The sequence below is a fragment of the Helicoverpa armigera genome, chromosome 19 (assembly GCF_030705265.1).
Source record: "Helicoverpa armigera isolate CAAS_96S chromosome 19, ASM3070526v1, whole genome shotgun sequence".
NCBI classification, from domain to species: domain Eukaryota; kingdom Metazoa; phylum Arthropoda; class Insecta; order Lepidoptera; family Noctuidae; genus Helicoverpa; species Helicoverpa armigera.
Window position 1 is genome coordinate 2,400,226 of NC_087138.1, and position 21,978 is coordinate 2,422,203.

Consider the following 21,978-nt stretch of genomic DNA (forward strand, 5'->3'; position numbering starts at 1 on the left):
AAAGCTAAAGAATTTCCTATCTAGTGATCCCTTCGTGTGCTAGAAGCAACAGCCCATCCTCCAAGAGTATTTATGTTCTGTGATAAGATTTGCTCTTCTAAAAAGTCTTACAATGCATCTCCGCTCTGAAGCAAAGAGTGAGCAGTTTTAAACAAACAAAACACTGTGTAACAGAATCGCCAGATTTCTAGGAAGGTTGTCTAATTAAAATTGATGGTCTTATTTAACCGCGTCCTTGACCTGTTGGCGACGACTCGGCCACGACTAGGCTTCTATATTTAGTCTACGCATAATAGGAGACGAAAAGACAATTCCCTAGGCACCGCTTGTTAGGCGAAACTTTTTCTGCTATTGAACAAATAGAGGTTGTTTGTTTTAGATGGTTAGCTCTGACATCAAGTATGGAGGACAATTATGATGCTGAAGTGTGGTTCCAACTTAGGTGTGGTCTACTACCACACCTAAGTTTTGTTTAACGAGCTATGTCAGGTCAGTTGATAGAAATGGTAGAATGTGACAATAGATATTATGGAACGTGACAATATACATAGGTCCGCAGGGGTCAACAAATTATAAAAAAAATATTGCTCATGAATTCTCTGCTGAGTAGTGGTTTATCATTGGACAAAAATCAACTGATGATGTTGACTCGTGATGACTACATGATATGATTATTTTCTAAGCTTAAGCAATTCCTTGTGGAAACAGGTATAATGAGATTTGAAGTATTCTAATCTGAAGAATAATAATTGTGGTACTGACAGACAAGTTTTAAGACCAGCCAGAGTGACTAAAAAGTAAACTTTCTCTCATACTAGTTTTTGACTCGTACTGCATATAAAATAGCAGTTTTTTGTTTTTTACTTTGTATACAACATAATAGGGTAAAAGTTTGCAAAAATGCAGCTACTCGCTAGTCAGCCTTAACGCATTATTTACTTTTAGGGGTGACTAATATGGTAAAAAAACCCTTACGTTATTGCCTCAAGTCATGATATTCAGTTACGTACTATGATCATTCTAGCATCAGATATTCCATAGTTCGTTATAACTGAAGTTTCCTCAAAGGACAAATGGTCTTGTTATCAAATCTTCGTCTTCGCGATCGTTGTTTAACTCCTTGCTTTAATGGAATACTAAACTTTCGATATAGCCATTCAGGCGTTTCACTCGACAAGTTTAAATAGAATTTTAACTACCTAATTTATACTTTCGAACAGGATATCCTTTCAATTATTTCTGGTCCGGAATGCCGGTGATGATTGGCGAAGTTTTGTTCAGGACAATTTATTTAACTTTGTTTGTAAGGAAATGGTTTAGGGGTTAGTTGAGGACTTTCAAAGATTTGTTGGTTTGCTTTGGAAGTGGGTGTTTGATTTTACTTTAGGCATCACTGATTTCAATAATCCTTTTAAAAATTTTTGAACTTTCAACTTATTGTTAATTAGATGTGGAATGATCCATCTTAATTATCTTTATGCTGTTATGTAAAAATACTTTCACGTATTGCGTTTTTGAAAACTTCGTCAAACCCAAAAAAATTACAAAAGGCGGCCCCCAAAACGCCCAACCTCCAACGTTGTCTATGTGTTTTTGTTACGAAGAAGTGGCTCAACGAACTCCCCGTCCTGAAAAGTTCCTCATCCGCAGAAGTTTTTCAAAAACGCAACTTTCAGCTTTAACTTTCTCTCGCTGAAAGACCTGAATATTTCCTGTCACCCAGTTTGTCCCTCGTGATGTGTCACGCACGCGGTGTATGTAAAGTATCGGCATTTGTTATAGAAATTCAAGCGTGTGTTGTACGTAAGTTTAACCGTTCCACATTCATTGTCCTGACACACAATCAGTGTTGATCTGCTGAACGCACGACTGCTAGTGTTGTAAGTTGAGGAATTAAATTGTGATTGGAATGTATCGATACTTTTTTCATATGCCTTTATTTATTTTTAAGAGGGTTAGGGATTATTTAGGTACTTCTCTGGCAAATAACAACGCCCAGATGTATGGTATAAGCCTTTTCAACTTAAAAGAGTGCGCTATTTTCAATATTCACGCAAATAAATACACGAAGTCACTTTCGATACACATAAATCGCATCACTAGTACATCTCCTCATAGTACACAATATGTGTGGCGAACCGTTATTTAGCATTTTGCATAAATATTACAGCGATTACATTGTTCTTAGGGCGGTAACTACCGGAACCGGTTCGCGATGCACTATGAAAGAGCCCGTATCAACTTTTCTTTTGAGTGCAGTAATTATTGCGACATGACTATTGTTTGTATTACGGTAGATTGTAATATTGTATGACATGGTATTGTGTCATTCGTTGCGTTCAAATCAAGAATGTCTTTCTCTAGAGGTATATCTTGGTTTTTTGCCTAAGGATAGTTTTGTAGCTATTGAGATTTATTGTTAAATCAATTCTACCATTTATATAGCTATCGTCCGTGTCGATACGTGTTTCAATATGTACATCAAATGTAATATCGTTTCCTTTTGCATATTGTTCCCCAGCTTCACGCAAAGCGTCTTGGGATCTTATTCGAATACACACCATCTTCGCCTTTTGAATAAAAAGCTAATCTTCTTTTGTTTTGTTTCAGGGGGCGGTCTGAACAGCGGCGTAGTCCTCCAGAGGTTTCCCGAGATCAATTGGGACGACACACCCTTTCACGACGGTATAGGATGGGTACGTACACAGGCTATGTTTTATTTACCAGCTGTGAATGTGACGGGAGATGGAAACTACAGGGCTGCGGGATTGTTCGATAGAGTTACCGCGGCCCCGGTATAAACGGCTTAAGGGGGAACATGATATGCTTTAGTCAGTAAGAGTCTGATACTCGCTCACGCTGCACCCACACCGGGAGGGATTAATGAGTTCCCATAAAAAAGGAAAGTGCAGGAAGGCTAAAGAAGTAATTGTGGGATGTGATGAATACAATAATGGACATGACTTAGTCATACCAAGATATCATTAAATTAGTTTAAGAAGATTGACAGGTTTTTGTTTTGTTTTGTTCTATTTAATTGAATTTCTGAGAATATCCTGCTTCCTTCTATTTGTATTAATAAATGTCAAAATTCTGTCTTGTCATGCCAGATAAGCCTACTGTTCTATTTAATGAGCAATCGGAAGTAAATGTCAGTCTTCATAAATCTAATACAATCTCCTAAAGTCCCAATTAATTAACATAATTAAACGCTGTTGCCTCAGTGAAGAGGTGTGAAACCAATTAGCGAACAAAGAAAGTAATTATAGCATAGACATTGTGCTGTCAAAGAGTTAACAATTAGCAGCCAATAACAGTGTTATGTGGGCCATTGATGAGGTTGACAAATTGGCTTGGTTCGGAAACCTATGTAGACATTCAGTATGTATGAAGAAAATTCTGCTATTGTTGTTCACACTTGTGCTAAAGTCTTTTGGGGGGTTGAGGGTTTTAAGTCCTCGCAAGTATTAGCAGCATTCTAAGTCAGAATGAAAATTGGCGTATAACCCTTAGCAAAAATGAAGAGGATATAGAAGACAGTTCTATGTAAGACAATGCAATAAATCAAGATGACTATGATTAAAATAAAAAAGTAGATTAAATATAAGATTAGCAAATGATATAACTGCACAAAATAAGACAAAGGTTGTCTGGCAGATATCATCAGAGATAAGACAGCCTTGTATCCAAATAGCGTAATAGATTTTTATCCATTTTTTTTATCTAATCTACTTACATTTTCGTTGCTCTTGCTTACGTACATATACGCATGCTATTTTCCCACGATCATACGCAAAAACTAGTAGTACTTACCTACTATAATCCTGATATGGATGATGCTTTTTTGTTTTATTTACGTTCATACATGTTATGGTCATGCTTGCGTGGTGTCGTAAGTACAAAGCAGTGGTCCTGCTCAAAGGCATCACCAAAATGATCTGAAGTTTTATAGAATCATTAATCATCATCATCATGACCGATATGGTCAGTGTATATGTTCATCATAGATGTTTCCATAGCACTTGCCTAATGAGCGTGTTACTTGTTATGTCTACCCAGCCGTATGAAAATACTCTGTCTTATTATTTGTCTTAATTCTTCTCTCTTCTTCAGTCTTTATTCTTCTTAAGTCTAATGAATACACAGATCTTTTCCAACTATCTTCAGTTTGCCACCGCTGTTAATCATTACATTTCATAAATAATAGTGTTCAATTGGTGTCCCACAGCATATACTCGTATAGATGGAGAAAATCTAAACTCATTTCAAGCATTGACGAAAATTTTTTACTATGTTTCGTAACGAACCTATATCACACACATCACAGCTCGGCTTTCAACGATCATGACGTCTTGTCAAGACGAGATGAATTATTCAGCATTTGTCCAGATTCTTCACGAGATGTTGTCTGCATTTTTCACATTGACAGCTGCTAACTGACCGTGTCTGTTCTCTTATAGAACCATTTGTCTTGTTACGCGAATTTTTGTAGATTTTTATCTTTTACGCTAGAAATGTTTGGTACTTTTTGGTAGACTTAATTTATTTTATTCATCTGCAAACTTATTTATTTATTAATTATTCCTTTATGTTCAAAAAACTGGTAAATTGGCGGACTTAATGCCACAATGCAGTCTCTACCAGTCTACCAACGGGATAAAGGAAGATTACAAAAGGTTACAAAAAAGTAAATAAAAAAAAAATAGGAAGATAAATAATGATATGTTAATATATTATATACCTACTTTATCGCAATTAGGCAATTTGTAACAAAAAAAGACTAAAAATAAAATATAAAGGTCAAAATGCATGTTAAAGAAGATTACAACGTGCTATTAATAAATGATGCACCTGTATTCAATATAAATACTTAATGTTATCATCACGTAGCAATAACTGTCAAGGACGATTACAATACTGACCGCCAGGCACTCGAGATTAGCACGGTAGAAACAATACGCTTCCTTGTCGACCCAGATGATACTTGTAACGCCCATTGTTTGAATATAATAGATGAAACTAATAATGGTAACGTTAAAGTTAAGGAAATTGTAGTTGTTTCGGATGTCTCGTAATGTTTAAAATAATGTGACAATAGGTGTAAGGGATTTAGGAAGAATGTGGTATCAGATATAGTGCACACGTCATTATTGATTCCCACTTCAGCACATACCAGAACCGTCTCATTAATACAGTACTTACAGAAAAGTTTAACGAGGAGCCATTTTCACATAGGATCGCTTACCGCGATAAATGTAATATTAGAGTAACTATATTCACAGAAAGGTCCAAAGAAGCAGTTACTAAGTAGTCAATTGTTAAGACCTTTTACGGAGAAAATACCCTTTTTGCCAATAACGCATTTATTGGGGGCAGTCATAGTTGTAAAACCGAGTGGGAAGTAAGAATGTTTTCGGACTTTTGCGAAAGGGAATTTCGGAAAGGTTCAATAAAAGAAAAGTAAAAGGTTTTCCAGTTATAAGGCGATTTATTGAAAGAGAAATACTTTTCCGAGACTTTGACAAAAACTTCGAATCGTTTCCGCAAATAAAGTATTGACAATATCCTTGCTTTAATGTTGTCCCTAATTGATCTAGGTTTCCGATTCAGTTCTATCGTCGATAAATATTCGACATGAAATTCATAGAAGCCTTTCAATTCTTAATACCATTAACCCATTCATTAAACATCGGCGCCTGGAATCGATTACAATGAAGGCACGTCTGCATGATCAGTTTCGAGAAATAAACGTCCCGACAATAACTTTGAAACAAATGCTTTGGAAAGACCAAAGTTCAGTTCAGTAATTGAAACTGGGGATTCTCCACTTCGATTGAATAGCGCTGAGCCTAAAATAAATAGAGGCCTTTGTAACAAAGCCCCAGGGAATTTCTAAGACTAGACTCGAATCGATGGCTTGTTCTGCAGTGTTTTCAGACGATTCATGATTTTCGAATGTAGAAGGATCCTTACTGTTGAATATTTTTTTAGAACGAACTGATTCTAAGATCATTGATTGACTTTATTGTAGTGAGATAGGATGTTATCTACTTAATAAGCAAAAAAGTTAAGTTTGTAATTTTAGATAGTTAATAAGATAGTATGTAAAGCATGTTATGCAAAAAAGCATGTAAATGATTCCTTCGATATAAGAACGACTTAACAATGTTCATCGACCTCATAAATGTTTATAGTCTGATTACATCATGTAATTAAGCGTAAGCTATTCAACAACTGGACCCTATATATTTTTTCCCTTTTATATCTCGCTTGTTTTGAAATATATACCTTCTGTCAGACCTATTACAGCTTAGTTTACTTTATCAACTATATTTTCTTTTTCTGCTACAGTTCTGTCAGCCGCAAGGATGGGCGCTCTCAACAGAGCGTACGGAACCCCGGTTCTACGTGTCCGTACTAACGGACGTAGACGCAAACCGTCATTATTGCGCCTGCCTGTGCTTCAACGAGACCGTCGCCATCACGCCCACCAAGCCTGCAGACGAGGTATGTAATCATGAAGATGATACACGAATCTATTTTAAGCAGGTAGAAATATCCACTTAGGCGTCAAAAGGACAGCAAGAGCCTAGCCTTGCAATAAGTGAATTAGGCAATCACCAATACAAACACAAAATTTTACGAGCTAAGAAATTTTAGGGAGAATTGACAAAATCTGGACTAACCAAAATACTGTTATGAACAAAAATTGAAATATGGGTCACAGCGATGACTAGATCCGCTTAAACCTTAGTAAAAACAGGGACTAGGGACTTTCTATAATAATTGACAATGACCCAATCTGAGCCCACATTAATCGGGCTATCTGACTGGCCGGCTGACATTGGTTCACGCCAACGCTGGCAGTTTCCGTTCTGATATTGTTTCATGTAACTATCAACTACGGGAAACATTAAACATATGATGCCCTCTGCAAGTGTTACTAAAATACCAAGTTATATTATGGGCACGTCTACGCACTGCTAGCCAAGTCTGTTTCACTAGGGCTTTCACCTTTTGTAACATCTCTTCAAGATCTTAAATGTCACGATGCGTGCTTTCCAGATCTTTGTAAGAATCTATCAGTTCCGTTTTCTCAGCCAATGAACTTCTTACGTCAGTATTAAAAATTAATTTGTTAAACCTTATTTCTGTATCAATGTAGGCTATAAAACTGAGGGTACACACAAATGCATCTAAGCCCATATTCTTGGAACAAACGCCACATAGCCACATCACGACTGAACTCGAAGGAATGCAACAGCTATGTCGGCGGTATACTAAGGCATGCAGACCATTGCAGTGTATTAGCTGATCAGATAGGATAGATCGACGCATAATATTACCTAATAACTTACTATCTTATCAAAAATTCGTTGATATATAAGGGCGATTCTCTGTAAGCTCGTTCAGCTCCATACAAATTCTGTCCTGGCAATTTTTTTTTAAATTTGACAAAAAACCTAGTCCTATGCCAAAGAAAATTAACTATTTATTTAGTTAGACAAGGAGGCCCACTGAATTTGTACCTATTTTCCGAGTTATTAGCGATTTTCCAAAAAATCATGACAGGGGACTGTTTGAGGCATCAGGGGACTGTTTTGAATGTGAACAGAAACCCACATTTTATGACTTTTCTATGATCAAAAGCCATATATTTCGGGTTTTTATTACCGCAAGCATGACACGACATAGATCTTGATACGTCGCAGCATAGATCTTCCAGCAACTCCTGGTGAATGTTGTAAGTTAATAGGTATGTTAGCAGTATGAAGAGCGCTCAGCTTCATGTCTATGTGGCTGTGAACTATACAAAGACGTGTTTCACCATTTTGAGCGTTTGGTGTGATAACCCATTTCTTTCAACTGCTTACCAATGACGTCGCCGGCGAAAAAGTCGTGGTGGACCTCGTGGGTAAAGAACCAACTTGTAAATTATGAGGGCGTGGCTTCGATTCCAGGTCAGGCAAGTACCAATGCAACTTTTCACCAGAGACTGTGTTTCGGATGGCACGTTAGACTGTAGGTCTCGGCTGTTATTGAACATCCTTGGCAGTCGTTACGGGTAGTCAGAAGCCAGTAAGTCTAACACCAGTCGAACTAAGGGGTACAGGGTTAGGGCACGCCACCATAGTGGGGACCTCTTTGAGGAGTGGCTCGGGAGGAGTCACGGCGCTCTCATTTTCCGCATGACGCAGGTCCTCACCGGACACGGTTGTTTTGGGATGTATCGAATCGGTCCTGAGGTGGCGCCCGGGTGTCACCACTGTGCGGACAGTTTCGAGGACACGATGGACCTCACAGTCCAGGAGTGCCCTGCATGGGAAGGACACCGCCGGATCCTCGTCGAGGGCGTCCGGCCCTGGTTCATGCCATGGTCCGGGGCGAGAGAAATGGGATGCCGTGACCTCCTTCTGCGAAGCAGTCATGCTCGAGAAGTAAGCGGCGGAACGACAGAGAGTTCGCATCTCTCATCCCGGCTGTTCATCGTTCCTGCGTCTTTTTAGACAACAGACCCGTGTCGGTGGCGTGCGTAGTTCCACGCGCTCCTCAAGTTGATGTCAGCAAGCCTAGCGAGGCCCAGCAGGGCATAGGGCCTCTGGGGCTGCGGGACTGTACGAAAGAGTTACCACGGCCCTGGTACATTAAAGGCCTACGACGGAACACGACGGATTTTTAGTCAGTAAAAGTCTGACACTCCCTCACCGCTTCTGACCCGCAGCGGGAGGGGTCCTTTGATGATTTTTAGCGTCGTTAAAAAAAATCGGTTGCACGGGTAACTGAGTTGTGGAGGTCAGATAGGGCAGTCGCTCTTGCCGCTCTGATTCTCTCTTTTTTGAAGTAATTCCTCTCGGGATAGCTTCTTCTTTTTAGGAGCCATATCACGTGCGTTCGATCAGCCTGTGTAATATAATTCAAGTTCATAAAGGAAAAAAATAATGCGATGCAATGATAGTTTGATTCTTAAATTAATAAGAGACTAGCGAATAAATTAACACAAACAATTCATGAAAACTATTAAACCAATACGCAGAATACACAGTCCCCTGCTTTGTTAAACAGTCCCCTGTTGCGTTTTTTGGCAAAGGACTGTTGCCAGAGGACTGTGTATTTCAGTTAGATTTCACAATATTTATGAAACCGATGTCTTATAGTTTTTTAAGAACCTACCGATCAATTAAGGCACAAATAATGTAACAATTAACTATAAATAGAGATAATTTAAGTAATTAAATTACATACAATTATTTACCAGAGGCCTGTGTGTGGTAGCGGCCCAAACGCTTGTTCGCCTCACAAATGACGCTCTAACACAAAACAGAATGGCGTATCGTTACCGCATTTGATAAGTTTGCCAACTTCACAACAATTGCATTTCGTTGCACTAATAAAACGATTGTAAAATATTATAGTTTTTTTAAAATATTGATTTAAATTTTTGGCAGGGGACTGTATTAAAATTCTCAGGACAAAGTTTACAGGAGTTTATTAAAATGAATAAAGTTGTAATGAGTGCTTGTTTTACGAAAATAATATAATTTCATTATTTTTGTTTGTGATATTAACTGCTAAGTGAAAGTAGTTTCATCAAGTTTTTCGGAAATCGCATTTCTAGGTATGAATGCAGTGAAAGGGACAGCCAGGGGACTGTATTTTTCGAGCTTCTAAAACGTATAGAAAAAAAATTAAAGTAATTATGGTTATAAAAACAAAGGGCCCGTGAAGCTTCAGGGTTAAAGTTTCATAAAATGTGATTTTTTAAATAAGAATTAAACTATTTATTGAAAAAATCGGTCCGGACAGCTGATTACGAGCTTACAGAGAATCGCCCATAAATGGTAGCATGTGATGAATGTACTGATAAGAATATAATTAGAGACAAGGTGTGATTTGATAATTTAGATAGGAATAAATAAATCAAGAAGTGATAACTGAAAGTGGACATGATACAAATCTTGCTTGTGACTAAAGAGAGGAGGTAAGTTAATTGAAAAGTAAAATTACTAAATATTAAACATACTGCCAGCCCCAAACAAAAATATTAAGCTAGTCTAAACATAATAAACGAGATCATTGTAGACTAAACAAATAAATTCACTCCTATGCGAGATAATACTGTTACGGCCAAAAATGCGAGTATCGTACTTCATGCCAAAAAAATATGATCCACAGCCTTGTCAAATATTTGGGTAAATGTACTCCCATTAATTAACAAGCCTATCATATTCCGCCTGGGTGACCCCATACAAGGTGACAATGGGTCACAAAGGGTTAATCCCTTGATTCGGCTACCCTCCTAATATGCATTATTAACGACCATTTTGAGGGTAGATGCTAATAAGCGTATGTTATCTATGAAACATGATAGAGCTTCAGGTTCCGTTAATATATTTTTTGCTGTCTGTGAGATATGCCAAAAAGAATTCACATTGGAAATGAAAATAGGGTTTGTTAAAGTTACAAAAGACAATTCGATTATAATGATGAAGGGATGAAAATGCCAAAAATAACTGGAAATGGACCATTGAAATTAAAGCCAAAAGTTGATGAAAATGACAAAAATGCTGGAGATGAACCATTTAAAGTTAAGCTGAAGGCATATAGACCAATGTGTTCTCTTAATGAAGAAAAGGAAAGACCAAATGTCGTAATAAAGTCATTACTCTTTAAACAGACTTATTCCTGAAATGTTTATACGTGTGTGATCGACGAGTGCATTCGCCATAGCTTTGCTTTCTTTGAATGTGGTCTTAGTTTATTTTTATGGCCCATTTCCGGCGTTTGTTACGTTCCGTTTGAAGCAGTAATTTATACAGTGACAGCTTAACTGCTTTGTGTGGTAATAATTACTGTTTTATGTAGTGCATTGGAGGTCGTGACTGGTCCTATTAGTGATCACTTTTGGGCTTATTAGCTTAACGCTAAGTGTTTCTGTTATGGCCTAAAACTATGTTTATGAATTTATTTCGCCGATATTACCTAAGTCTGCAGAAATTTCAAAATGGTTTTAAACATATTGTATGCAATTTCTTGGAACCCCTAGAAATGTTGTATCTATGTCCATACAGTTTGGATCTTCCACCACGGAATAGGGCTTAACCCCTGGTTTCGTAATAAACAGACCAAAGATCACTTCACCAATTTAAAAAACGGATGAATATAGTTCTTCAATTTTATGAGAACCATGATTTTATAGGAAGAAAAGCTTAGCTTATACTATACTATGAAGTCCGATGTCAACGGTATAAGATTACCTTTGACGCGTTGCGGTTAACCTAACACTGCCTTTGAGGACGTGTTTATGCTTTGTGCCTGCGCATTACATAGCTTTTGTTAGATAATAGGAAGTACTATGAAATAACATTTTCTTTATCCTACTAAATGCGAACTTTTGTTTGTTCCTCTTTCACGAAAATGAAAACTACGGAGTGCTGCTCTGCTGAATGAAACGAATGCTTGCTAGTAATATGCTTACACGTTAGAATACCATAACGGCTTTTTTTTTATCCGAGCACGAGCAGTAGTTTCCTCAGGAAGCGGTAAAACCGCAGCTGAAATGTAGTCAGTAAAAATATTAGGTAAATATTGTATACTTTCATTATTGTGAGAACTATTTTCTAAAGGATTTCTTCCAAAAGAGACACTGATAAGTAATATTTTCTTTTAATTTTGGTCTCCCAGTATCATATGACTTCGATCATCATCTGGCGTAGGCCGTTAAGCTTTAGCAAAGATATTAGAGTAAATTGCATTTACATATACTAATTTATTATTGTGCAACGATTTATATGTCCTAGAGTGAATGATTTAGAAGGCATAACGTTGAACGTTTTAACCTCAATACTGCTGCTTCGGTAAATAGACAGGTGTATAATATTGTTCCAATTCTAGACTTTGGGTTGGGCTTAGTTCACTTGTAAGCTATATTCGAGTTATCCATTAATGTTTTTAAATGAATTTTAGATTTAAACTACTGCAGCAGGTTCTGAAAGCAGGGTTTGCTCAATAAGTGGATATGTGTGAGAATATTTGCAAAATACTAGTTTCCAGTCCCTGCGAAAATAGTAATTTAAGATGCTTAATTGCATTTGAACCGCGAACTACTGTCGAGAATAATTAACTGAAGTTGACTGAAACTGAAGAACTTTTTCAATCAATACACGTATTCTTACAAGCAAAGGTAAATGGTATTTGCCATTTCGTCAACTCAGGGAAAAAATACGCAACTTACTAAAATGAATCTTCTATACACAAACATATCTTGTCCGACTTTAAGTAACGACTTACGCAATCTTAAAAAATCGTCATACAACACAAAACAACATGCCAATAATCTTCCTTATAATGATAACGACCCTAATTGCTTCTCACAATCATGTGTTGCATTTCCGACCTTCAGCTTCTTGAAATAAAGACTAAAATTTGACATGGGATGGCTAATGACGGCTGTGGAACCCATTCTCGTCACGGCAGGCAATCTCTGGCAAATGGGCTTCGTGGTGAGTCATATTTTGTGTCTAGGAACCTGTCTTGTGGTTGATAAAAGTTTCTTCAAAGGGTGGTTTTTGGGTAACTGCGGGTTAGCTTGAAAAAGTATGTTGCAAGGAATTTGTTGGTCCCTTCGTCATTTTAAGTCTTGGCAAAATATAGTATGACGATCTCGTTAATGATAAGTTATATGTATCCCAATGATGTGTTGGGTAGTACAAGCGCAATAGTCTGTAACTGTAGACGTATGTACATAGTTTATCTTCATCGTAGTCAATATGCTTAACTACTTCCATTTATCTACCCATGTGTTCCAACAATGCAAGGACCTACAGTACATATCGTTCGGGAGCTCAGTAACGCTTCAGTGATATTGTCAAGGTTGGTAGATAACCCAAATAGTATAAAATTGTGACAGACAGAATAAACTTCAATACGAAGGATTTTTCATTTTTGGGCAAAAAGGAGCCAAAAAAAGAATGAATGCTTATAACATTTCTGCCGGTTTTATGTCGCCCAAAATCTTTGCGACAGTTTAGATTTGGCTCACGTATTTTCTTATGAAAATATAGCGATGTTATGGAGTCGTAAAACTAAGGAATTGTCACGGATATGAGAAACCTAAATCCTTTTCTTTAACTAAACAGTACTTTATTTGCTGTGGCAGACAGAAAAGTTATGAGACCCACTGGCATATAGGTTTTTTTTAGCTATGTTTTTAATTTTGAATGAAGGGATACTTCAACCTTTTTATAATGAATGAATTGTGCTAGAATTCCTCTTGATCCAGAATGCGTACTGTCATTATGATTTCACAGAAAAACCAAATATCGGACACGATTCTCCGTCATGATGTCATCCGTATATTTCCTTGCCAGCGAACAATATGCTCTTACGTATTCCTGCTTATTCAAAATGTCACATTGTCGTGACTGAACCCCATTTCTTTTCGAAGAAAATGCCCCTGTTCTTACAAATAGCCCTCGAGTCATTAGTGTGGGCAGAGTGCGTTTGCTCATGAATGAATAAATGTTTATTATTGCACTTTAATTTGATCGAGTGCTTGCTAAGTGGTCATAAGTTTTGCCAGACGCGTAGCTGGATTTGAAATGAGTTGTGATCCGACCACTTAAGTATTCAGTAGTTTTGCCACCTGTTCACTCAGTGCGTATGGAAAATTAAATCACTCTACTTATGGGTATTTGCAAAAATAATTTTAATCTTTCGATTAGTCATAAGATCAAATAGGTACCCTTAAAGAACATCTGTCAAACCTTTGGGTTCAGTACATATCGTTAGGGCCATAATCGTGAATTTACTTTGCAACCCGATCTATTTTGCCCTAACAAGTTTTTTCTTCACCTTTCAATGCAGGTAACAAAACTTGACAATGCAATATGGATTAATATTGTACACTACAGGCAGGTGTTACAGGTAGTTAACAAACAAAATTGTTGCTCAAACGATTATGGTATATGTATTTGAAAAACAATCATTCGAATAATATCCTAAACAGTGCATAACAGAATAATACAGAAACTTATCATGCCCGAAAAGTTAGCGACAAGACACAGGCTAGAATCCCACTAAGGAAGAATTGAATACCCTTAAAACACGAAAACCTGATAACTAAAAGAGATAGCATCCTCTTGGGACCTGAAATGCGCTGAAACACGCTGAAACAACTTCTAAAATAAATAACAACACTTCGCAAGGTGTAAAGCCAAGATAAACTTGTTTGGCTACCAAAGTTTGGTCGACTCAGTTCAAGCGGTGGGATTTAGAAATATATTCAAAGCAGGCTAAAGTTGGTGTGGTTGAAAACTGTATTTAGGGTCGACGGAAAGAAAATAAGTGAAAGGGAGTTTTGTTTTGGGTAGTTTATGTTAGGATTTGATAGAAAATATTTCGTGTTTTTTTAGGTACATATATGTTTGAATCAGGTAGTAGTGGGAGTATATGCTAATAATTTTGTAAAAAATAAACTCGAATTTTGTTCCTTATCTACACATACTCAACATGTCAAATAGTACCTAATATTTTGTATCATAGGTTTATCTTCATCACCAGTACATTCATTACCATTTAAAAAATATTGACCTGTCTAACAAATACTTCACAAGATAGTAATTCCTCTTTCCTATATTAGGAGTATATTTTCCCCTGTTCCCAGTACCGACCGCCCCTGATCATAAAAATGACCTATAAATAATACGACGCTGCGGAAACCATTCTCTGGTCCAGGGTTATTAATAACTGCTGAAATTATTCGACTATGAAGGTTAGAATGGGTTGAAAAGGGTTTTTGTACGCGTGATGAAGTGGCAAGCGTTCTTGATGAAATGGAAAATCTACTGTTTATCGATGATGGTGTAGTGGAATGGTAGATGAATATCGTGAGTCAGATATTTGGCGAGCTTCTTTAAAAATATTCTTGTTCTTCTTGACGTATGATAATCATTATTGCTATGTTTCTACACGGAAATACGATGTCTAGTAAGAGTTTAATAATTACGGCATATAAAAATGTCATTGTCATAATGTATTTACCCTGCTTTCTCCAAAAGAACTTGACAGGCTTTATGGCCATGAATTTGAATAAAAAATGTATCAAATCAAGTAGTTTTCAAGATAGTGATCAACTTCCGACGAGTGTATACTGCGTTGCACCTCACTATTTCAGACTTCTTCAACAAAAATAAAAATATTGACAGAAGTTCCACCTGAAGTGCATGCGTGTACGCTCACGATCTAAGTTGTCCAAACACTCTGGTCCAAATCCCGGTTAAATATTGAAACAGTACCCCCTAAGATATTTTAATTTAGAAGATTCCAGTTTTCACTTATCTATCTTATTTACATTTTTTCCAAAAAATCGCAGAAAGATCCACCGTTGTATACAGAAACTGAGGAGTAGGTATTTTAGATTTACGCTCAAATACTCGATCGAAAGACCTTTAAGATCTAGCTTACCTATCATGCGGCCTTTAATTTAGAACAGATACAAGTGAACCTATTGACCCACCTGCATCGTGTTACACCACACCACTCGAGCCCAAGTTTCTTATTACCGGTCACGCACGCATGCATATGCAGGGGACGTTGGAAGTTTTTACCTACTGCCGCGAAAGGGCGGAAGGGCATAATCAAGTGAGGCAGGTGCGTGAGCTATTTGTTAGGGGAAACTTTAACTTTGGTACATGTGTTGTTTGTACACAAGTGTTAGAAGTTGTATTGTATTTAGGAGAGCCTGAAGATATTTTCTCTGGAACGTTACCGCGAAGTTGAGGTTCTGCGAAAATACTTTTATTTAACTTTGTTTAACCTAACTTAGTTAATCCTTTATTTCAGCTTTATGCTGTATATATTTGGTATGATTCTCACTGTTACAGTCTTCTTACGGAGACCATGACCACAGTTTGAATGCACACTAATAAAGATACTCAAGTTGTGAACGTTAAAAGTGATGATGGTAAGGCATTTGTAAGAGAAATTCTACTTCCTTGCAATAAAATTTATGTAGCTCATGATTACTGCGAACATAAACGGCTAATAGCAGGAAAGGGTAATAAACGATAAAAGTCGAGGAAGAGATAAACTTGGGAATATTGAGGAAAGTAACCTTAATGTGGTGCTTGACCAGCAAAAATATACTGTGGATGTTTTTGGGAAAATGAAATACTTAAGCTTACTGTGGTAAACGTTGATGAAAAAAAAACCATGTGTCCTGGAATCAAACTCAACTCAAGTCCATTAGTCACTTTTGTAAACGCTAGATCTGAATCAATTAGTTTTCTTTTTTTTTGTATTTGTAGTAACGCAATGCGTAATTCCTTTTTTGCCTTAATAGTGTTGGCAGAGATCCAACTGGTACAAGTCTAAGCGATCTGGGTGATGGATGAGTGATTTCCAAATGGGTGTCGATGTTCTCTGAGTGAATTTATCATCGGGGTAATTCGTGTACATTGAATGTTTAGTTTATTATGCAAGCATTGAAATTGATCCACTTCATGAACGTTGCAAAATCCAGTTCTTTTTTTGTCGAGAACAGTATGAAGATCTCATTTCTCATGGTTTCGCTGGAGTCTTCGTCATTTCAAAGTTGGTTGGTTAGAAGTGACCTTTATTTACACTATAGAATCCCTTCTTACATAAGCTGTTGTACGATCATTAGAAGTAGCTGTTTTGCTATAAGTACATTACAGTACATTCTCTTAATAAAATTTCCCCATCCTTAAAACATCAGACTAGGTCACTGAATCCTTCTATAGTTGTTGTTTCTATAATACCATACACACGCAACTGCCGGAGATACGCGTCGTTCCCCACTGCATCAGACATCAATTTACATAAACGTACTGATCGAATGTACGATGTAAATCAATAGCGAATTGTCAAGTTTACATTGTCTGTATTGGATTAAGATGGACAGTTTTGAGACGGACTGTCTGGTGAGGAAGTTGAGTCTGATTGTAATTTAATTTTAATTGATGTGTAGAAGCTTCAGGATTGCTTCTTTGCAGATTTTTACTACTCTACGTCATGGTACAGTACTTGATCTTCGAGTGCCAGCTCAATGGTATTTATAGATAGTTCAACTCAGATTTGCGCGCGGCCCTATGTGTGCGTCGGCTTGTAAATATACAACTTTCATTAGTGTGACAGTGACGTCGTGCGAGCATGACGTGTTCTTATCACTTTTTGTTATGGGTACAGTCGTTTACGAAAATACTAGTTATTCACGGAGAAATTATTAAGGAGTCAGATAAAGCGTTTCAAAAAATAAAACAACATTCAAAGCTTTTTATTATTAAATATAGTTTTTCATTATTTTCTCATACGTTTTTTCAAATTGACATTGATAGTATCTAAGAATTAAATACTCCTTAAGTACATAGTTTCTAGCTCGGGGTACGCGGACAATAAATAAAAGTGTGGACTAAGAATGTAAAAAGAGGTACAATCTAGTATAATAATGTAAACAAAATGTGTGGGGAATTTTAAAAAATTATATTGTTCGCATAATGTCGACCAACATAACAAAATAATGAAACTCATAAATGAACGTTTAAGTCAAATTGATGAAGGGATGTGGCGTAATACTTGTCGACATGTAAAAAAGAAAAAAGAAGAATGCTATAGACATTTTGACATGGAAACAGAATTTATAATTCACCTTGGAGAGTAGCAAATCCGAAAATTTATCATTTGATTTTTCAAACAGCGATTCATTATCATTAAAAATAAATAAACATTAAATTACGTAGTAACCGTTTTTCTTTAAACAGCCGTATACAACCCCTAAATAACTGTATTGTCCCCGACTGTACCTCTTGTCACGCACACAAAGTCACTGTATATGTACAAGGGTTACCCACACATAAGGCCGCGCGCACGACTGAGTTGAACTTACTATACAAGTCTTTTGAGTTTCTTATATGATTAGCTATACCCAAATTAAAAATGCCTTTTATGTATACTTTTTTAACAGAATTCTCTAAATGGGGGAGATTCTCAATTCGGATGTTTGTATTTTTTTATGTTATGTAATTTTGTTCATGTTTATTCTTCTGATCTTTGTTTTGCTCCATTTCAATAGAATATAACAGAAGATACCAGTACAATTATAAGGCTCCTACACTTTTCATCTTCACCATTCTCCCTTCAGGATCCATTGTTGTGTAAACGCCTCTGGTGTTCATCTGTCAGAAGTTATGAAGGGCCCTTGTCGTCTAATGGATCGCCTGGCAAATATTCATGGTGTGGGGCACCATGGATCTTGGCTCAGCAAACAGCTGTTTTGAGTGCAAAAACAAAAGGGAGTGCTATGAATTTTAACAGAGTAGAGCTTGCATTCTTTAGACATCATTGAATTTGATGGGTTGACGGGTGAATTTTTTGTTTATTTTTGATATCGTGCTTTGTTTTCTTTATCAATGTATTTGGTCGTTGGTGATAAAGGTCACTTCCAACTACATTAAGTGATTTGATAAGGAAATCTTTGCTGTCTATTTTGGAAGACATTAAGATAAGATAAAAAAATGTTAGAAGTTAGAAGAAAGTTATTTCGAAAAATGTCTTTAACTAAATCAACCGCCAGCTGCAGAAATACCCATTTAAGTTACAAGCTAAAAAGTGTTAGCAATAGATTTAATGAAGTTTTAACTTCAAGTGCAAGCAAGTGACGGTAAAGTAATATGTATAGCTTTAATATAGTGTAAAGATATGGTAAACAACTTGTCTCACATCCGTACACAGCTGTGTATCATTTGAGCACATGTGACCACTCCTGTTCGAGAAAGTAGTAAGTGCTTATCGATATAGACTGAATGAGGTTATTGTGTAATTGATATGCTGTTGTTTTTCATTAAAATTATGGTAAATATGGAGAATTGTTGACAAGACTTTAGAATCTTTTGGGTAAAAAAAGAAAAATATCTTCTTTCTTATTAATACGTATGTTCTTAACGCCCGCAGCGTTCTCTACCATTCTACCTTTGGGTGGTGGAGAGAAAGCATAGAAATAATAGCATATAACGATCAAGACTTTTTTTTGCCTGCGAAGATTTTTTTTGCCACAATGACGTCGAATTAAGATTTGATTATTATTTTTATTTTTTGCCAAAAATATCGAATGTTATACTAACAGGTCCAGATTTTTTTGTTCAAGTTGTGTGACCCCATTATTTATCACATATTTCTCCTGTTATATTATTAATTTATCGTAACAGCTTTTACGCCTCTCTTCTGGCGAGGGTGCGACAAGTGTGCGTAGTTCGGCATCGGGTCAACGACCTTGCGTCTAAAGCTTGATACACACGTAACGATCTGTCGTGGTCGTTGCGAAATAATCTGCGGAGATTTATCTTGCGTTTTTGAATGAATGACTAAATAGAAACTGGTGGATTTATAATGTTTTTTTTTTTTGCATTTGAAATGTTGTCAAATGCTCGTTTTGGATAAAAGACATAAGGAATTATGAGAACAAGATTTGATTTAGAGCCGATTAGATTTCGATAGCTAAATAACTTTTATCTGATGAATATGTTTGACGTTTTTACAGCTTTTGTAGAAAATATAACCGCTTTATTTATTCTTGATAGAAGTTAACTGATGATTCAAAATCGGTCCTTAAAAGAAGATCACCATAACTGAGCTACTTAGTTTTAGCGTTCTGGATAACGCTGCGATCGTGAGATATCACAGTGAAACATCGTTGCTTGTGTATCTCCATAAGACGGAATAGTTCGACAAATATGCGGAGTATAATATCTGTTATGTGATGGATGCGGTATTTAGGTCGTGTATTGTGTCGCTCATGTGGAAGAAATTGTATACATCCGTAGCATCAGTATATAATGATGTGTATGAGGTACTACATTAATATCTTCCAAGATAATGGGCTAATATTATAATCGTAACATTCTAGGAAAGGACAACTTTGGAATTATGTCTGATCCTCCCGCCCTTCTTCCAATTTCATTTGAAATCGGCGCAACATTTTTTCTTCTTCCGCACTCTTCCATCCAAATTGACAACTATATTATTTATTTCTCCAGTACGTACAATCAATTAATATCCGCTACATCGATAAGCGTAACCTATACTAAGCTCAGCTATTACTTTTTACACATTACGCGAGCACAGTTGTAATACCTACTCCAGTAATTATATCATTTAATTGCTCTCGGTTTTTATGCGTAGATTTAATTGACGATCGCTGTGAGGCCCCGATGCTGACTCTAAGAAGTTAATTGATGGATGTAATAAGTACTTTAGAAGTTTTTTTACGTTCAAGTGGCTATGGGAACTAATTATGTTCAAGATGTTTTGGGTACCAAACAAGAGGTATTTGAAGTTCCGATTTTTTTACAATTTTTTTTCATAAAAAGCTGAACCTCCTTTTGTTGAGATCGGGTAAAATCCTACTAATATAAAAAGGAAATATTTTTATGTTTCTTTGTACCCTAAAGTCTCCGATTTGAAAAATTGATTCACAGTTGGGTAGTTATACTATTCCCGACTAATGTAAGCTAAATTTTATCCGAGCACAGGATGTCGGCGAAACCTCTGGAAACCAGCTAAATAAAAAAAGCTTAATAGAGAAATAGGAAAGAAAAAATATAGAGAGTTGAGCAGTGATTGATCAAACGTTTATTTTAACAGATCACACTTAAATCAAGCAGCATAAACTTGGCATACACACGTGATACATAGCTTTCAGGCAACATGGGAGTTGTTTCGCGATCGAAATTGTTTGCGAAAGTATTTAAATTTCGTCTGGATAATTCCAGGTGTTAGGAATTATGGGTATACATTATTCATAGGCGGCTGTTTTTTATGCACGTAGGTGTATTCGTGGATGAGAATTTGAAATATAGTCATGTTCTGGTGTTTTAGATTCATCATATTACTTTCTACTATGATTCTTACCAAACTGACAGACATGTGTTGCTGGGGAGTGAGATAATACATAGGAAGATGAGAAGGGTGGTCGTTTTGAGGACTGTCCCTATATATTTTTGTTGACCTACAAAAAGTGGAGATTTTCAGCCTTATTTTCGAGTTACATTCTAGGTTCATTAGCACCCAAATTCTCGCAAAAAAAAACACAAAAAATATCTTAGTAACAAAGTTGTACGACCGCCATTTAATTAAACGCTCGCTCGTTATTTGTGTGTCCCAAGCACAATGGTAGGTATTAAAAATAATTGGGTCGCCCAGTCGCTAGCCCAGTGGAGCTAGACTAGACGTAAAAATGTTTATTGTTCTATAAGCTGACTAGTTTAGACTTTGGGATTTTTTTTGAGAGCATTTAATGTTGCAGTTATTAGTGATGTTCTGAAAATGATAATTGTTTGAGTTGCATGTTTATAAGTGTTTTTCAAATTGGTAATGATTCCAAGCAGCCAGTAAGTAGATATAAACATTTTGGAGTAGAGGTAATGAAAGTTAAAGAAAGAGTAGACAATATAAGAAAATATGAAAGAAGAAGAAAGGAAATATAAATGAAGAATTAGAAGATAAAATAAAAAGCTGTTTCGTCTGAAACATCCGATGACTACAATTGAAAAAACCTAAAGTAAATCATATTTGCATAACATCACTACCAAGCATCTGAGTAAAAAATGTCTAACATAAAACTGAAATAATATTATCCCATTTCAATTAACATGTAGGCCAATCACATCTCAATCCATTACAATATTTACAAATGACCCCAGCACTATATTACTACCGCCCAGAAAAGTTTGTTTACATGTAAATCCGGGTGAGTAAACTAAAGCTTTGATAGCAGGAAGCACCATCAACAGTAGCTTGCGTTAGCTGATTCATAACAAATTTTTACAAACAATTTTCAACCTTATTTCCTCCACTTAAAGTTCTTAATACCTCACGATTAGTCATCGATATGCACAGTGGACCATTTCACACTTTATTGCAACGATTTAAAGTTCAAAATTGCTCAATAAAGATGAAGTCTGAAAC

At 36.4% G+C, this 21,978-nt stretch overlaps 1 protein-coding gene across 1 annotated transcript in view; it reads left to right on the forward strand.

Annotated features, from left to right (window-relative positions):
• LOC135116682 (myotubularin-related protein 13-like) overlaps positions 1-21,978 on the forward strand; it is a 44,429-nt gene that overhangs the window by 17,391 nt on the left and 5,060 nt on the right. Inside the window, exons 2-3 of the mRNA XM_064039556.1 lie at positions 2,611-2,696; positions 6,352-6,507. Of these exons, the coding sequence (XP_063895626.1) occupies positions 2,611-2,696; positions 6,352-6,507 (242 nt within the window). The remainder of the gene's footprint in view (positions 1-2,610; positions 2,697-6,351; positions 6,508-21,978) is intronic.